Raw genomic sequence first — 19410 nt, forward strand, 5'->3', positions numbered from 1 at the left:
TTCCTGTCAAATCACAATTCCCTCTCTACCAATTAAAACATATGTACTATGTTTCACTGGCTAAAAAAATCAAGAACAGTTGCATGGAGCAGACATCTGATGTATTTACCTTCTTAAAGCTCATGTTACTTTTTAAAATTTATAGTGAAATTCTCATCAGATGCCAGTAGTGGTGCACTGTCCTTTCTTCATGTTAAAGAATTCTTTTTTTCTCCCTGGGGATTTACAAGGAGTGGAGGGAGGAACAAATGAAAAGTTCTTGCACAATGGTGACTTCTTTAAAATTGTTTCCATGTTGTAATGACCCTCTAAATCAATATTACTGATTTTTCCATGAGACTTTACCTAATGAGTTCTCACTCATTTACATTGTCTAAGGTCCTATTCACAGGTTCTGCTTAAGCTGGCAGCAGTAAGGAGGGAATAGCTGAGGAAGGACAATGTCTGACTTAAGTAACTGATGCAGTCTTCTGTAAGAAAAATAAATAAATGTTCTGTCAGGGAATGCTCTAATTTTAATAGGTGAAATTATGCAGAAAATTGAATTCTTAAAGTATTTTATTCATTCTTCCTGAAAGCATCAGGACATACAATATGAAGCACAATGCTACTCATGTGCTGGATAATACCCACCATTGAGTGATGGGGAACATCCAGGTAGTTTCTCCCTAAAGAAGTGCTCTTGCTTGGTAGTGACCAGGTAACTTTATTCTCTTAGCATTAAGAAGCCAGGTGATCAGGGTAAGCTTTTTACCGGTGTGGGGTTGTTGGAAAGTGTTACAAATTACTGAGGTGATGCCTTTGAGTTCAGAAAAGAGCTGGACTGCAAACCCAGGCCAGCAAAGGCTTTCTTGTCCCCTGAAGTGATAAATCCAGGATTGTACTCTGCATTAGGGACAGGATTGCACCCTTTCTCCTTCTTACAAGAAATTATGGACTGTTCTTACTCTGTTTGATTTTTGGCAATGAAATACAAGAAAATTATTCGGATTGTTGCAAGTTAATGATGGATTTAAAATTAAATTACTTCAAGTTGAATTTCCATCTACTCATTGTAGGTTCAGATTTATGAATTGGAGGAGCACAAGATAGAAACCTGGAGGGGTAAGAATATTTACTACTTGGTTGATAATTTACTAGATTCTGATGTTTTTCAGCGTAGTGGATTTTGAATTCATCATAGACTTCTCTCCACATATGCTTTAATGAAAGCAGAAATAGCAAAAGCTTCTCTTTTGGCTCCTATTCATTATTTTTTTATCTGAAACAGCTGTGGACTGATGATCTGGGCTGTACAACACTTTGCCCCTTGTTCGTGGCTTCTTTAAAAAAGGAAAAAAGCGACTGCAGTGAGGCAATGTGGAGTGGGAACGAATAGAGCTGTGCCCGAGTGATCTGCACAATGCAGCCAGAAATTCGTGCAACATTCTGGGTGTGAACAGAGGTGCTGATTGCAGGGAGGCAGCTCTGTGTAAAAAGTAGTCTGTATCCCTTGGAATGATAGGTGCAGGTATCTGTGTGCAGCAGATACTCACAGAACCAAAACAAGTAAAGGATTATTTGTTGTGATTGTAGTGACCTCTGCTGGTATCAAGCTTAATCCTGCTTTTAAATTTTATGTCTTTTTAATGTCAATATAGAGCACTGTGCATAAATGGCAGAATGAATAACTGTAAATTGCTGTCTGCCACTTAATTTTGTATGAATGAATTCATGAAATGCTTTCATAAAAGAGCTGATGTTTTTGTGTGAAGTGGTAACAGTCTATTAATTTTCTATCCACAGAGCTTTATTTACAAGAGACTTTCAAACCTTTAGTGAACATCTCCCCAGATGCAAGGTAGGATTTCACTGTTCAGTCTTAGCTTGAGTTACACTAGCACTGTTTCAACTCTAATTTAAAGGCCTCTTTAAGGTCTCTTCTCTATCTTAAGAAGAAACAATTTGTATTACAAACCACAGTACAATAAAGAAGGACTGTCTTTTAATCAAGAAGGGGTGAGAGCTTTTTTTTTTTAATTGTGAGTGAAGACATTTTAGATTATCCAAAAAAGGGAATTTTTAATTACATTTTTGCCATTTATTAGCATAACTGTTCTGGTAAATGAGCTAGACATGGATCAAAATCAAAATGCAAAACAGGCAATAGCATGACCCTTCAAGCAAGCCTGCAGGTCATCTTTATTTTACGAAAAACAGAAAAGTAGCCCTTCAGCTGTCTTGTTCTCAACAGTCACAGTAACTGGAAACTTAAAGTCCTTTTCCAGGCAAGTAACTTTCCTTAACTAAAGGAAAGACAATATCTCTGTGGTTTGTTCTGCTCTGCTATAAGGCTCTGTTTCTTAAAATATAAATGACTGTCCTTTCCTTCTTGATGGAAGTTAAAAAAAATAGTTTTACTGTCATTATGCCTTATTTACTAAATAACTTGAGAGATCACTTAAATCTTGAGTGCTACGTAATTGTTGAACTGGAGGGTGAAGTTCTGGTTCTTGGTTTCAGTTTGTGGACTGGGATTATTTGTGCCCTGGCAAAGGAAGCTGGTGAAGGGAGCTCCAGTGATTACACTGAAGTAATGATATGCTGTATCCTTAGTGGAATTGCCATTTAGTTATGAATAAATCATTCAGTTCAGTTGTGAGGAATTAATTTTGAATGGTGGCAGGTTGCAAATAATATTATTAAGACAATAAAATAGCCTTAATTGTTTTCAGTCAGAGGTGCAGCACAAGAAGCCTTGCCATAAAGAAGATGCAGTAAAACTTTTATAAAAGGTTATGGCAGGTCAGCTTCAGACCTGATCCAGAGATGGGCTTGGGTTCTGTGACAGACTGCAGCACTTGGGAATTGTTAAATACTTACTCCAGGAGTGGAGTCTGCAGCAGTGGGGGAATCTTGACTCTGTGTGTATTAAATGGGGCTATTTCATCCCTGTGATGGACTCAGAACACACACCTTGTGTATGGGAAGAAGCCTGCTTCAGCAAGGAGGTGTTTATCAGAGTTTTACCAACTTTATTACTTGCTAATTTATTGCAGTTGCTAGTCAGCTGCTTTATCATGGCCTTACTACACCAAGGGAAAAAATAAAAGTGTCACTTGCAAGAAGAGCAGACTTGCATAGGTTGGAGTGTTGCTAAATCCTTGTCTGCAGTGCATGGGAATGTTTTAGATCTCCTAAGGATCATTTTTTGCCAATCCCCAGTGATAATTCAGTGAAATTATTAGATAATTGTTTGAGGTTATTTGCATATATGCATGTAGCTATAAAAATGCCCTTTGTAGACAACGTTACAGAAGTTTGGGATTGAGATTCAATAAATGCAAGAACTCCATTTTTTCAGTTTCTCTCTTAACAGAAAGACCCATTATGAGTGCAGGGATACTGCAAGCACAGCACTTACTGGAAAAAACAATTCACACTTGTGAAGAAATATTTTTTCTGTACTTTATACCACAAAATAAACTTTCCATGAAATTTTCTTAATAGATATAGTTTTCCATGAGGATATGGTTTCTGATGTGTTGCAAAGCAAAAACCTGCAAAAGTTAGTTTTAAATCCCTCAACTTCTGTTTTTTGTAGCACTAAAGATAACACAAATAATTATCACATATACTTCATGTGGATTTATAGATGTGTGTATATATATCATTTGGCATTACTTGTTGTTAGCTAGAATTCATTAACAAAATAAAATGTTTTTCTCCTCAGCCTTTTTGACGCTGTATATTCATTGATCAAAAACAAAATCCACAGATTGCCAGTTATAGATCCAGTCAGTGGAAATGCACTTTATATACTTACCCATAAAAGAATCCTCAAGTTCCTCCAGCTTTTTGTAAGTATTTAAAGCTATGCTGTGCTTAACTGATTTTTCCCCACAGTAGACCTCTGATATAATTAAGTAATTAAATTCTTAGTGCAGAAATTTCATAATGAACTTCCATATTCATTGTGTCTTTCTGTATGTTTTATTTGTAACAGGGAAATTCAAGTTTGATATAAGGCCTATGTTTTACCTTTATTTTACTCCTTTAAATAAACCTTAACACTAAGGACTTGTCTATTGGAATAATTTGCTGTTGTTTCTGGAACATCTCCTCAGCTTCAGGAGTTTGTTTACATAAAAAGAAAAATGAATTGTCTCCCAGAGATGAGATTGTCATTACTCTCTGTAGTAATGTTAGTCACAGCAATGAACAGGAGGCCAAACAAAGCAACAAGAATAAATGTTCAGATTAATGTTTTCTATCTAGTCTCTCCAGTTTTAGTGGGAATGACATAGCTTAGGATCTACAGCTTTTAGTGATGTGTTAATACAAAAAAAATGGAGCAAAAATCCTGGTTACATTGTCTTAATTTAAAGCTGCTTTAAACAGAAACCCCTTCGGTTGTTTGGGTTTTATATTAATCTAGTATCAGGAAACTGCGGTGACCATCACTTGGAATCTGCAGATGGATGAGTGAATGTCAATGTAAATCCATTCCTTTTGACTCCCCTAGATGTCAGAGATGCCAAAGCCTGCCTTTATGAAGAAGAATTTGGATGAACTTGGAATAGGAACTTATCACAACATTGCCTTCATACATCCAGACACTCCTATCATTAAAGCCTTGAATATTTTTGTAGAGCGAAGGATATCGGCATTACCTGTTGTGGATGAGTCAGGTGGGTACAAGAGTAGGGGAAGAGAAATGCTGCTGAGCCCTGGGCTGATGCTGAGGCAGAGGGGAAAACACAAGAAACAGTAAAAAAAAAAATCATTAAAAAAGCATGGGGGAAGAAAGGGAATATAAAGAAATACTTATGCAAATATAGGTTGATGATCTTGGAAGAATTTAATTATTTGGTTGGTAGTTTGGGGCTTTTTTGTTCAGTCTTTCTTTCTTGACCTGTGATTTCTTTCTGTGTAATTATAACAGATGAAAGCAGGAAGCAAGAAAACTGATACTGTATTTTAAGCACTTTGTTAACTTTGGTTTTTCTTTTCTTTTTAGGAAAAGTTGTAGATATTTATTCCAAATTTGATGTAATAGTGAGTATATCCCTTAAATTCTTTTCAATATTTTATATGTAGTAAGCATTTGCAAATTAATTTGTTAATATGATAGTTTTATTTTGTTTCTTCGACTGTAGTTAATAAGTAGAATGAAAGAGATCAAATTCACCCTGCACATAATTTTTTTTCTTTTTGTTACTATTTTTATTTAAGTTGTCCTTAATAGTACTATTTGCACACAGGCTTTTACTGCTCTGGATGTTACCCAAAATAAGATCTGGCTGGGCATAATTCAGATAAGGGGATCAAAGCTGGTGAAAAGGCTGGAAGGAATATCCTATGAGGAATACCTAAGGACTCTGGGTTTGTCTAGTGTGGAGAAAAGGAGGCCAAGAGTGATGGGCTCATTGCTCTTGAGGCTTCCTAAGGAGGGGAAGTGGAGAATAAGGTGCTGAGCTCTTCTCCCTGGGATCCAGTGACAAGAGTATGGGAGTGGTTCAAAGCCACACTGCAGGGTTTCAGATGGGGCTTTAGGAAGCATTTCTTTGCCAAGAGGTGCAGAACACTGAACAGCCTTCCCAGAGAGGTGGTCAATGCCCCCAGCCTGTCAGTGCTCATGAGGCACTTGGGCAGTGCCCTTAATAAAATGCCTCAGCTTTTGCTTCTCCCTGGAGCATCAGGCTCTTGGACCAGGTGATCATTGTAGGTCTCTTACAGCTGAACTGTTCTGTTCTTGTTGGTTTCTGTTTTTGACTGAAGACTTCCTTTTTCCAGCTGCTGCCACTCCAGTGTGTTCTTAAAGAGAATGCAGATGTCTCAGTGCAGTCTGAGAACTTTTTACAGCTTGACCTTCTCAGTGATGTAAAAACTACTTGGCCCATTCTTTTATGTCTCTGACTCCAAAGCCTTGCATCCGTATTCCTTCTACTTTAGATCTAATCCAGGACACTGTTTCTGGATTTCCCTCGAGATTCCAGTTGCGTACTCAGATTCATGCCGTGATTTACCAGCCTCAGAGAGCAAGGGCTCTTCTATTCTCATGGCTTTCAGAAACTTCAAAAATACATATTTTTTTTTTATCCCTCACCCCTCCCAGCAGTGTGCCCCTGCTTCCTAATTGCAGCAGCTGACAACTACAATTATTTCCTAGCGATTTCACTGCCCGGGTTGCCACTGACCAGCTGCACCAGTGAAGAATCCAGGTGTCTGAAACACAGCCTAGAAGGCCTTCAGTAAAATGAAGAATAGTCCCAAGTGGAAATACCTTAAGCCTATAAATCTCTGGCTGCAAACATTGTTCTTAATACTGAAAATACTGTGATGTCACTGTTTTTTCATCAAATGCCTGTCATTTCTAGGCATTTGTCTTCACTATTTGGGATTCTCTACTGTGTAAGATCCTCTTCTGCCATAAAAGCTTGTCAGGGAACAGGCAGTAGCTGTGGAGAGAATGACCTGATGTATCAATGACAATGAAATTTCACAGTTGGTGGATTCAGTGTTTCAGTTTATTTTGTACCTGTGTTAGGTTTTGAGGCAGGACATGTTTCCTTCATGTCCCATTCTTCTTCAGAAAGACACTAAAAGGAGGAGGGCTCCTTATGTGTTTCACTTCTTTTCTCATTTTAAGTGATGAGGTAACATATAGAATCATTTATCTGGGAAAAAGTATGTATTGGGTACTGAATAAAAACCCCAAACCACAAAGGTATAATTTTTGATATATAATTGTTTGCATCCAGCTAGTAACATGGGAAAGAGTTAGGGCATTTATTGATTACTTGGGGTTATCCTTACATGTCCTAGTTTGCATATTAAGTTAGGGGGAAAATATGCTGTTCTTAAAAGATAATCACCTCTGAGCTTCCAGATTTCATCAGTCTGCTTCAACCTGATCTTCAGCTTTAAAAGATGAAAAAAAAAAAAAAAATAATCTGTAGTATATGATCTGATCTTCCAATAAATGTAGAATTTCCAAGATGTTGATTTTTAACTTGTAACCATGTGGCTGATATCCTTGCTTGGTGATTGAAGGCATGTCTGTGTATGCAGCTGTCTTAAGTTGATAGATTTCTTTGATTTTTAGAGTTCTGAATTAATTTTCAGGTTCTAGATTGGGGAAACCTGGGAATGAAGTGATGTATAGGAATAGCTTTATATTGCACCAGTTATTGTGTGTAGGGTGACTTCATTTTGCAGAGGTTTTTTATGTCCTCTCAATGTCCTTCATTAGGACCTGGTTAAATTAATTAACTGAAATTGTTTTTATCTTCATGATCATCTTGAATTGTCATGTTTGGTGTAATTCAATCAAAAAACTTGACCTGTGTATCTTCTAGCCAAAAATTAATTTAATTGTATTGCTTGGTCCAATGCTTTAATTTAAAAGCTCTGTCATTGTTATTCCTTCAGTGCCTCAGCAGCAGAATCAGTAGGCCAGGCTGTGCCAACACTACTAAAATACCACTGTAGTCTCACCTACAGAAAGCTTTTGCAGGTCTGGACAGAGTTCTCTCACTGCAGGCATGATCCTATCCTTAGAATGAAAGTTTAAAATGTCAGCTTTCAAATTCTTTTAATCTCTTCCCTTTAGTGGTAGGGATGGGATTTCATTGTTATTATTGTTACAGTACTTATTAAAATACACCCAGACACACAAAATGACAGCACCAGCTGAGTCCAGGAGAGGGAGTTTGAGCCCACAAATTAGAAAGGTGAAGAATGAATTTGCTCTCCGCTTAGCTCTCAGTCACTAGCATCTACTCTGTGGGTGGTGTTCAGAACAGTTGGTGTCTTCCCCTGCCCTGTGAAAAACAAACAGAAAAAAAAATTGTATATTCTGTGTGGTGTGAAATCTGAGGAGTTCACCTTTGCATTTGCTGATCGTGGCAAAAGCAGAATGAGTGACACCAAGCCGAAGATGAGATACAAAGTAAGATTTTCACAGGCCTAATGCATATTACCAGTTTTATCAATTAACCCAGGGTGTCAGATGGTGTTTAGCATCATTGTGCTTGACAGTTCCCAGAATCTGAAGCTGAAGAGCATCTGCTTTGTTTAATATGTTACTTGGAATGGACTCAGCTTAAACCACAAATGCCTATCTGCTTGATGCCAAAATATTTATTTTATTAATTACTTTGTTACTAAGTATTGAGCTGTCTGATGTGGCCTGGGTTTGTTTTTTGTTGTTTTTTTTTTCAGAATCTTGCTGCTGAAAAAACGTATAATAACTTAGATATCACGGTGACACAAGCCCTACAGCACCGCTCTCAGTATTTTGAAGGTGTTGTAAAGTGTAGTATGCTGGAAACACTGGAGACCATTGTGGATAGAATAGTGAAGGCTGAGGTGAGTCCCTACATAGTAAGTTACAATTTGTGTTATGAAACTGGTAAACAGTACAAATTTATCTTCTTTAAGTTGTTTTGATTACTTGGTGGAAGTATTTTTTAATAATTGTGTGTGTTAGGTCTCAGTCTGCTCTACGTCTGCTCTACAGACTCGTGTTTTAGATGCATATAGGGATGTGCAAAATATTTTACAGTATACCTGTAATAATATTCAGTTATTTGTTCTGTTTATTTCTGTTTTATGACATTAACTAAACTGAGTGCAGAGCTTTCCCAAGTTTCTTCCAAGCTTGTCATAAGTTTTGCAAGTAAATCATTTGTTTAACTCCAGTTTATAGCTTGGCTCAGGAGATTTATTGGGTGCAACTCATTTTGATGCATGATGGAATCTTGCACTGCTCTCACAGAAGTACAGTGAAACAGGGCCATAAAGTAAATTCTTGTCAAGAAGCCTTCACTAAATGCTCTTGTAAATTTTTTATGTGTGCTGTCCATTCTTTTGGTGCAGTTTATCTATTTGTTAGTACTGGGAACTTCTTACAGGCAGAGGTGAATGAGTTTGTAGGTCTTCCTCCCCTGTAAGGCTTCTCTGCAGAAGGAAATCAATATTCCCAGTTTCAGTCCTCTCTGGGGTGTGATCAGCTCCATTTAGATGCTTTAACTTCATTAATTACAAGATTTACTAATTTTTTAGGGTTGTAACCAGGCATATACTTGATATGAGGAAAACTTCCACTTTGTTAATAAGCCCTTACAACCTCATTAGGCAATTTGAACTTGTAACTTTCTGCATTTGCTTGAGCTTCCTCCTGAATTGAATAATTTTAGCATTCCTGATACACAGATTTCAAACTTAGATTATTTTATTACTATCTTAAGAAGCTTTAGACATTTGTGTTTTAAGAACAACTCCTACCCTCTTGTTCAGTCTAAACACAGCGAGGTTACATGTAAAAATGAGTCAGTCAAAACTACTACAAAGCTATTTTTAGCTGCCAGACAACTGCTTGATCTTACAAGCAATTCAACAAATGAAACATTGTCCATTTTTCTTGAATTTATTACACAGAGAGAGGAATAAAATTACTAAATATGTGCATATGCTGAAACTAATAAACCTGTTTAAGATACCACCAGCAGAGTTTTATCAAAAGTAAGATATTTTCTCTCAAGTTAATTGTGAAGAAAGATAATTTATTTGGATAAAAGTAAACATGTAGTAGGCTCTAAACTTTGGACAGACACTTCATGGTTCTGCAGTGGCCTTTCACAGCTTGCTCTGGCCAATAAGCCTCAGGATACAGGAGTATCCACCTAATTTCCCTACAGTTAGGACAAAAGTTTTGTGGTGTAAAATGTTCCATAGAAGAGGTTTGTAAGGATAAGACCATTATTTGAAAATATGGTCTTACTGTTGATAAACCTTTCTTCCAAGTTGTGTCCTTGTGTTTATTTGCATAGATAAATCGAATCCTTTTTCTGTCTTAAACAGTCTGTTTAAAACTAATTGTTTTTGTTGTGTAGCCCTGTGAGAAAAAATAAGTTAAAACCAACTCAGAGATGTCAAAAGACAATAAGTTTTAGTGTTGTGCTTCTCTGCTGAGGAAGTTAGGAAGTATTTTTCAGAAGAAATCCTTGTTTTATTACTGTGTCTAATTTTTTGGAGACAACAGGCTGAGCTGGGCAGAGGCTGTAACTTGGGGAAAAGTGTTTGATGTGAGTGCCACATTTTCAGAGCAGAAGTATTTTCAAGACCTAGATCTTGACTTACCTGTCACTTCATATCAGATTCTGTGGCCGTGTCAGATAGCTGTGTGCTTTTTAAACTTGCACTATTTTCATTTATGTAGGACACGCATGTTTGTCTTGCTGTGAGAGAATTGCTATTCCTGACATTTTGAACCATTTTGGGTTGTTTTTTCCTTCTTGTCTTCATACTGCTTTACTTTGGCGGTTTTGTTTGTTTCTTTGTTTGTTTTTCTTTGCTTTTGTCTACTTTAAATTGGGTAAATATATCTCAGACTCTTCTCCCTGCTGGCAGGTTCATCGTTTGGTGGTAGTGAATGAAGCTGATAGCATTGTGGGTATCATCTCCCTTTCTGACATCCTACAAGCTCTGGTACTCACACCTGCAGGTATGGATCTGCCCTGGGGCCTTGCCATGAGGCACTGGTGGTGTGCACACCCTGCTGGATTTCAGTTATTTCAGTGATAAATGTCTGATTTTCAGCTTTTGTGACTGATTATACTTCTTAAATACACAAGTCATTTCAGGAAAAAGCTGTCAGAATATTAAACGTCAATCTCCTGTTCACTGAGGAGGGCATGCAGAAGCTTCATGAATGTCCCTGCTGTTCATATATCTTTTCTGGGGAAAAACATGTCTTGATTAATGTTTTAAGTGAGTGAAGCAGAATGTATAGACAACATCTACAATAGGGCACCTTCCCCACTTTCCGAGTTTAAGTTTTGCCTGAGTTACTAACCTGCTTTATGTTCTTAATTGTAACTTCACTTCAACCTCATAAATTACTTCAGTGTCACAAGAACTAAAGCAAAGCCCTGCTTTAGCTCTGTGAGGAAGGCATAATGTCTTGAAGATTATTACCATTTTGCCTCCAAAAAAAACCAAATCAGACAAATAGAGCCAGATACATAGAGACTTTTTAAGGATGTGAGCTTAACTGAAATCTCATACCTGCCCTGATAGATAGCATAATCATGTAGAAGTGTTTTTACCTCCGTAGACTTTGAAAAAAAAAAAAAAAAGGTAATGTACCTTGTTTAAGCAGAAATATTTCTGTTCTGAAGAGAAGTAATCAGTGATACTGCTGGAGGTGTTGTCAGTACATCTGGTTCCTTTTAATGACCTGGAAGAGCACGAGCAGAGCAAGGAACCCAGCTCTCTGTGAAAGCATGGATGAGGAATCAGCCCAGATGTCTGGGTCAAATGGAATCTTTGCCTGGAGAAAGAAGAGGGAGGTGTAAGAACAGGCAGCCTGTGCCTCTCCAGGCAGAGGAGGAAGTTTCATCCATGACTGAAGGGTAGCCTTCTACCCTAGAATTGTCTGGATTTTAGTGCATGAGTGGATGCCCAGGAAAGCAGATTTTAATGGTAATGGTGCAAAGTTCAGACAGGAAGGATGCATTTGGATGCTGACAAACCAAGAGCTTTGTTGTACTGAAGTTACATGGACACCTACGTTGGAAGTCTGAGCTGAGCTCAAAGTGCTCTGGAATTGTTGCAAAGGGCCGTTCCTGCTCCCACTCTGGGCCAGCAGCATGCTCTGAGATCCCTGAGCTGCTGTAATTCACTGAGCTAACGGGAAACTGAGCCAGCAAAAAAGCTGCAGTTTAGTCAGCCTGGCATGCTGAACCTGCCCACAGAACAGTCTGGTACTGAGGACGGGGGTTAGAGCAACAGAGAGGGCAGGGTTATACCACTGGAAAAGAGGAGGTGAGGAAAGGTGGTTTTGGGGAGCAGTTAAGCATCAGACTGCATTTCCACAGGCAGCTGCCCAGTTTTAGACTAGAATTTTTCTCATGCAGGGAGAATGTCTGCGATGTAAATCTGATTTGTAGAGTATGAAATGCGACTTCGCTCCTAAGAACAGCAGATAAATCACGTGTCCAGTTCTCTTCACAGACTGAAAAAGGAAATTTACTGACTGGCAGGAATTAAGACCAGCCTGTGTTTAGGAAAAAATTAACAGCTGTGATGTGAAAACTGGATGTATTAATGAATATTTCAGTGTTTGATTATACATTACAAGTAGCAACTCCAGGTTTCTGGGAAGAGATTCTTATTCTGTAGTTGGATGCTGAATTCAAGCTCACCATAAGGTTCAGTCATTACCCAGCATGTTTGAGTACCTGGAGAAGAGGTGAGATGCTACACAGTCCTGCTGGGCAGGTCTCTCAGATCCCTGCTGTAAACAAAATCTGCCTCTGAGCCAGGAAAAATGGATCCATCAACACAATGTAGTTAAACTAAATTCTCACATAGTTCGTGCTCAAGTGGGATTCATTTTTTGGGGGCTGTTACGATGATGAAGCTTGGCTCTAAGCTGAGGGACAGGTTTGGGCTGTGGGTTTTTAACTAATTTTTTTTTGTACTGGGGAGAATCTTCAAAGGCACTTGGAGTAACTTCCCAGAAGGGTTACTTAGACTTAGCAATGAAATGAAAGCTGTGATGGTCTGGAGCCTCCCTCGCTGTGTCTCACATTGGCATTTAGCAGTCCTGCAGTTTATTCTTTATAAATGTTGTATTCAGTAGTCTGATTCTGGTAATGTGATCAGGGAAAGTTGCAGCAATTGGAATGAGCTTCTCCAGTTTTGTGTGCCTAAGGAAATGACAGCTGCTTTCCTCTTCTGTTCCCAGGTGCCAAACAAAAGGAGAACGAGAGCGAATGACTGCTGTGAATGTACACGTTTGTAGGAGAACTTGAACAGAGTTTCTGGGTCGTTTGTCTCAAGAGCAGTGACTGCAATGGAACAGAGCAGGATGGTTGAGAATGTGTTTTGGGACTTAGTGATGGATGATGAGTCTCTTCCCCCCAGTGATGTCGCAAAAAAAGCAGCATGACAAAAGCTTATGTTAAAATATAGGCTCATATTTCAAAATGTCTTCAAAACATTTGCTGGAAGACTTCACATGATGTCCTTCATTAAAATGCACTGTATTCTGAAACTTTTTCATTTTGTATTTGACAGAAGTCACTGGTCAGCAATGGATATATGTGACATAAGGCAAGTGTATGGCATATTCATATCATAGTGCCTTATGTCAAAATACAGCAATATGTCATCACTGTTGCCCATCACTGTCAAAGGAAGTGTTGTGCTAAACGAGACACTGTATTTGAATGTGAAAGTCTTTAAACCTAAAACCAAATCAGTTTCAGTTCTCATTAGATTTGTCATAAAAGCTGTAATTTGGGTATTGGTAGACTTCTTTAAAACTTCAATGACAGTTTTGTGTTCAATGTTGCATTCTGAACTGAAGTGTAAAACAAGACTGATTTAAAAACAGCTTTATTTATTTTTACTTTCATGACAATTTTTTACACATCTTTGGTGGATAGCTAAAATTTCACCATATCCATTAATAAACTGTTGATTGTTATACAAACAAGTGGGAGATTTTTCTCATTATTTAAAACTTTGGAGTTGCAGAAGCTGTGCCCTGTTCACCAGTCTTTGTTACTTGAGCTGAAGATTTTGGAAGCGTGGATTGAAAGTGCTCTGTCATACACAGGCACCACGGAGGAAATGAGGTGCCAGAGGACAATATTTTCACCTGTATTAAAGTGTAAAATGATGTTTGTACAACGAAAACCCGAAACTTTTTATTGTATATGATTTGTACAGAAGCGGAGGAGTGAGGAAAGCTGTGGGATATTTGCTAATGTAAATGTACTGTAAAGTTTGAAGATGAGACTTTTATAATTGTAGATTCTTGTAGATGGAAGAAATTAAACCCTACAACATCAGTTTGGTTTTAGCAGTTCGTGCCAAGTTCTTTCGCATGTATGAATGTACATGCATTGGGATTAGTGCAAACCAGGAGCATTCTTACTTTTCTTCAAATTTAAAGGTGGCTTATGTTGATGGAATACTGCAGTACGACTTCTGTACTGTGTTTCCAGCCTGAATACTGCATTGGAAAAATGCAGGAGAGGGATACATTATTTTTTCATTTATAAACGTGGAGGTTAAAGGTGAACAGTTTTCAGTTTGCTTATGAAATGTAAATATAATTGTAATAATAGTAATGAAAAACTTTCTTCAAAATTTTTCCCCTTTCTACAAGATATTTAAATTTTGAACTAAATGTGTAAAAACTTCCTTCTTACAGGTATCTTTCATGACTAAAAGTATTCCTGTAGTACAAGATGGAAACTGTTCACTTAGACTTTCTTCCACTTTCTTACCTCGTGAAAAACATTGTCAAGTCTTCTCCAGCACCTTTTCTGACAGGGTAAATATTGACTCTGTTCCCTGCAATTCCTGGTGATACTGAACTGGAGCGCTGTCCCAGGTGCAACAGCCTGGTGCTGGTTGCTGCCATCAGAGCTGCCATCAGCCCAGCTCTGATAATCCTCGTGTGGGAGATGGAGTGATTTAAACTAAAAATAGTGGCTCTCATTCTTCATAGGGTGCGTGGAGGGGAGAATTTGGGGTAGGTAACTGATTAAGGGTAACTGGGCAGTAGTGCTGCCTGCAAATGCCACACAAATCACATAGATGCAGCTTTGTGAAAGGCAGGATTCTGCTCCAGCACAGGCACTGCAGCCTTCTCTGGGAGATGGGGTGGCAGGGAGATGTCCAAAAGCATGGTGAGATCTCTCTATCACCTGGCTGCATGAGCACATTCTTCAGCCCTCTGGTCAAGGTATTTTTAAAGATAAGGGTTGAACCACTGATAATTTTTTTATATATATATAAAATATAATATATATAAATAATATAATAAATATATAAATATATTAATTATATTAGTAAAAGATAAAATAATTATTTTAATATATTTATATAAAAATATAAAATATATTTATTATATTATTAACTATAATAAATGTATATAAATAGATAAATAATCTATTATTTTATATATATATATATTTTATATACAGGGACAAATTCTTCTGTCCCTGTTCATGCAGATGCTGTGGGCTTGCCTTCTTGCTGCAGTGTGCAGAAAGCCAGAATGAATTTGCAGTTTTCAGATAGCCACGTACAAGCTTCCCATTTTCACATTATTACAACTGCTGTTATCATGTGCACAGGACTAGCAAAATTTTGGAGAACAGTGTCTTCAGTGGTACAAAACTGTCTTTAGAGAATTTCCACCCTTTCTTTCTGGAATTCAGCTCTGAAGTCTGCATTTGTGAGTGGCAGAACCGTGATGTGACCCCACCAGCATGAATAAACAGCAGTGCCATAAAAATACACTCTGCTTGTGCTGGCACAAGTGCCAGTGCTGATGAAGTTAAAACTAAAGAAATTGTGTCGTTTTTAATACAGATCAGTTTTCTACAGAGCTAGAAAAATGCTCATTCCAGCATAAGGGAGGGACAGGAGTAAGTAAATGAGGGTAGAGAGAGGAGGGGTGACTCAGCAGGGCTGCTGCATGTTCCAGATTAAAGGGACAGTGTAATAAAGCTTCAGTCTAGGGCTCTTCACGTAGTTCGTTAGAGGTCTCAGCCATGAAAGAGAATTAATAAAATGTCATTAGACTCCAGTTCTTGTGCATTCTCCCCTCTGGACAGGCAGCAAGCTGTACCTATAGATCTGAGACCACAGCAACAGCTCCAGAAGCTCCTTGTTACAGACTGGACCATGCTGCAGATGGAAGTGTCAGTAAATGTCCCCTGTGACTCCTGAAAGCCTGTTCAGTAGAGCAGGTGAAGGAATGGGTTCTATTTTAACCAGCAGGACTGTAATAATATGTGATTGATGCCTTTGCTTTCCTGTATATTTCCTTGCCCAGCAAGAGATGTCTGTGAAAGATAATTATTCTGAAGTCTTGTCTTGGAAGGGCTTTTACCTACTCTAGATATTTTTAACCTGCTTAGGTGTAAGAAAATGGTTTTTAGTAGACTTCGGCCCTCAGTATTTTTCAGTACTTAGAGATGCTCTGAACTGAGGAAAAATCACCCTTTGCTACCATTGATGAAAAACATTTTCCTGTTTTACTTTTGGATTCCTTTAGGTAAAAGGTCTGATATCAGACAGTATTTGCTCTTTGCTAGGAAGTGAATTCCAATTGTTGTGTATCAGAGACCTATTCATCTTTTATTAAGGGATACTGTTGTGCTGGGAATGTTGGATTAAAACAGAAAGAACAAGCCTTGATTTCCAAGGCCTGAGCTCTTGTCCTCATGGCAGACAGGAGGAATCTGACTGAAGCAGTTCCAAAACTCCACATGGAGAACACTCCTTGCCATTTTTAGAATGAGTGTATGGGTAAGTTGGAGTTTTTCAGTTTTGGTCCAACTAGAAGTGAAACCACACGTGCTTAATCCTCTCTCAATCAGGCCCTGTAACTGCTCCCACCGAGTTCTGCAGGCAGCTTTAGAAGTAACCAGTTTACTTCTAAAGTTTCTGTGAACTTTCACCCATATTGAACACTTATTAAGGGTAATTTCCAGGGGAAAATGCCATTCCGGACAATTTAATGCTACCCTTGTACCCACATAATGCATTTATGCAAAAAGAATGTTCTGCAGACACTGCTCTTTACTCTTCACTTCAGGACTTAATTTAAATGTGGTTTTGAAAGTCGCTTTCTTGGTACTCATTTGTTTTCTGGTGGTTGTTGCAGTCAGACCTGTTCCTGCTGAAGTGAATGGGCAGGAGGTGACCTGTACTCACACATCAAACTCATTCCTTTAGAAAAAACCCTGTGGAATGTGTGTCCCTGCCAGCTGCACACCATGACCTGTAGGGTATCAACCCATGGTGTCAGCAGCCCCTCTGAACTGAATTAGTCCCTTAATTTGCTTCTACTAATATTTTGCCAGTGTTTCTAGCTGAATATTGCAAAACACACTCACTGTGCAAAGGCAGGAGGGAGCAGAAACAAGAGCAAGACTGAACTGAATGTACTTTGTAACCTCTGCGGGCAGCAGGGGCTGTGCTGTGCCTGTGGAAGCACGCCCAGTGCAAACACTGGACACACTTCAAAACACTCTTTGGGGAGGCCCCGCTTTGCTGAAGGACAGAGCAGGTAATTGTGATGGTAATTGCTGCTGCAGGAATTGAAAGTACGAGTCAGAGCTGTTCTGCATTTGGGAGCTCAGTAGCCAGGTGGCCATGGGTTTGCACGTACTGTAAAAATTACTGTAAAAATACTTGACTGTTGAGTTACCTTTACTATGTGAAATCTATTGTGGTTCTTTCTCCATCAGGAAAAAGTACATACAGGCAACAAAAGGAAGTCATGCACCGTTTGTCCAGCCTTCCTCAACACCCTGATCTCCCTGATCTCTACCCCTGCTTGCTGTTTTCCCCTTTGGTATCTTGTCTTTCAGTTGATGTGTTGCACTCTTTGAGCATCTTATCTCATTTACCATAACATTAATGTCATTTCTCATCTGAACTGATCCCAAGGCTGTGTTTGACTTGAGGGAGTACCTGGCAGAGGGAGACAGGGAAAAGGCCTGGAGTGCAGCCAGTGCAGAGGCACACAGGGTATGTCACTTGTCCCACAGTTCTCTGAACTCCCTTGGAGCTCACAATTTGCAAACATTGTAGACGTCAGGAGGCTGCAGCAGGAGCAGGGAATGTAGGCAGAGCCCTAATTCCTAATGCAACTGATGCTATGTGTTAAGAATAATTAGAAGATTGTTAGCCATGTTACAGTTACTGTTTGTAAACCCCTTACCTTGTACCCCTGCCCCAGGTTGCTGTTCAGCTGGTCCCTGAGGAGGAGGATGACATAAGGACTTTCATGTAAACGAGAGAAACCAGACTCATGGGACGCACGCAGACTGATAAAAAACCCAGAGACAACGAGCCACACTAAAAGGAATAAAAACAGTACCATTGAACGAGGAAGACCCAGAGGAGTCCCCTGACTTCCCTCCAAGGGCCCACATAACCAAGAGGGGACTCAACTAGGATGACACCCTAGACTACGAGGCCAAGGAAACGAGTCTTCCTAGGGACTCCGGTGAGGAAGGAAGGCCCAGCTCTGCCCTAGTGACCAAGCTGCACGGATCCTTCTCTTCTGCGGTGTCCAGTGGGAGCAGTGGCAGTGTGCGCGACCCCTCGGGCCCCCACCCCAGAGCTGTCCTGTTTAATAAAGGCCTTTTTTAAAGAAGCTGGTCTCCTGGCCCATTCATAACATATGGAACACTGCCCTAGGAAAACACAACCTGAGCATCACACCTGGCTTGTTACCATGGGGAGAGGAGTTCAGCAAAGGGACACTTGGTGTGTGAGGTGTTCAGCCCTAAATATATAAACAATAAGAGTTCAGATAATGCACAGTGCCTGGGTTAGACATTCACATCAGCCACAGGTGTGCTGGCCTTGTGCTCAAAGCACTCCAGAAGTGTTTAGATTTCACCTGGGCAGGAGAAATGCAGTAACAGCCTTACCACACTCCAGATCCTCTCATCTCTGCTTAAGCTGCTGCCACTTGAGTAGCAGCATCCCATAATGCTGCCAAAGGCCATCAGCAGTGTCACCCAGCCCTACAGCATGGAAACACAACAACCTTTCCTGAAAACTCTGTATTTCCCTGTATTCCCAGTGTCGCAGCCAACACAAAATGAAGCACTTACAGGATCCTGCTGGAGGAATTAGCCAATTCTCTCCAAAGGAACAGTGGAAGAAAAGGAAGTTAAAGGTTTTTCTTCAAAATAAACCCATGCACAGGAAGGACAAGTGTTGCTGCTGACAATAATCCTAAAGTGAGACAACTCCATTGCAATTTGAGGCAATAAAACCAGTTAAAGGGACAGAAACAGAAACCCTGCAGTAGTGAACTCTCCAAGCAGAGTGAGCCAGGGACAAGTTAATAGAAACTAGATAAATAAATAGACACAGCTCCATAAGGAGAGTGGGATAAGAAAAAAAGAGAATAAGGGAAAAGACCTGATCAAAAGAAGTGGAGGGAACAAAACCAGAAACTCCCACAAATGAAAAAAAATGCTGATGCTCACCACTCTGAGCATGTGGAGGAGTATGGAAATATAGCCTGAAAATACAAACTAGGTTTCACCAGAGTAAAAAGTCCAATGCCAAAGTATGATAGGCAAGTAATAAGAACTGTAAGGAGATTGAAGCTGAAAACATAACTACCACAAACTTCAGCTATTTTTCCAAATCCATGTATGTCATTAGAAGCTAATTCTTATCTCAGTCCTCTCAGTTTTCTGGCTCAGTAAAAAGCCCAAGTTTTGGACCATGGCATGGTTCCAGAGGGAGTGAATGTAAAGATGATGGCACAGCTCCAAGGGCTGGTCCTGCAGGATCATGGCTACTGCAATCCTCATGTCCTTCATAAACAATTGTGTCTTTTACAAGACACAAAACAAAGAGGAA

The 19410-nt window shown here is 39.3% G+C and overlaps 1 protein-coding gene across 4 annotated transcripts in view; it reads left to right on the top strand.

The window, feature by feature from the left end:
• The window catches only part of PRKAG2 (protein kinase AMP-activated non-catalytic subunit gamma 2), a 211601-nt gene extending 197743 nt beyond the window's left edge, over positions 1-13858 (top strand). For all 4 annotated transcript variants that reach the window (XM_005527751.3, XM_088064457.1, XM_005527752.3 and 1 more), the window contains 8 exons: positions 1059-1104; positions 1786-1840; positions 3713-3839; positions 4505-4670; positions 5000-5037; positions 8206-8352; positions 10396-10489; positions 12737-13858. In XM_005527751.3, coding sequence (XP_005527808.2) covers positions 1059-1104; positions 1786-1840; positions 3713-3839; positions 4505-4670; positions 5000-5037; positions 8206-8352; positions 10396-10489; positions 12737-12768 — 705 coding nt within the window. In that variant the 3' untranslated portion in view covers positions 12769-13858. The remainder of the gene's footprint in view (positions 1-1058; positions 1105-1785; positions 1841-3712; positions 3840-4504; positions 4671-4999; positions 5038-8205; positions 8353-10395; positions 10490-12736) is intronic.
• Positions 13859-19410: the final 5552 nt, after the last annotated feature.

This window comes from Pseudopodoces humilis, chromosome 1 (genome assembly GCF_049639895.1).
Source record: "Pseudopodoces humilis isolate 2021_Gansu_Grassland_sample_001 chromosome 1, ASM4963989v1, whole genome shotgun sequence".
NCBI lineage: Eukaryota > Metazoa > Chordata > Aves > Passeriformes > Paridae > Pseudopodoces > Pseudopodoces humilis.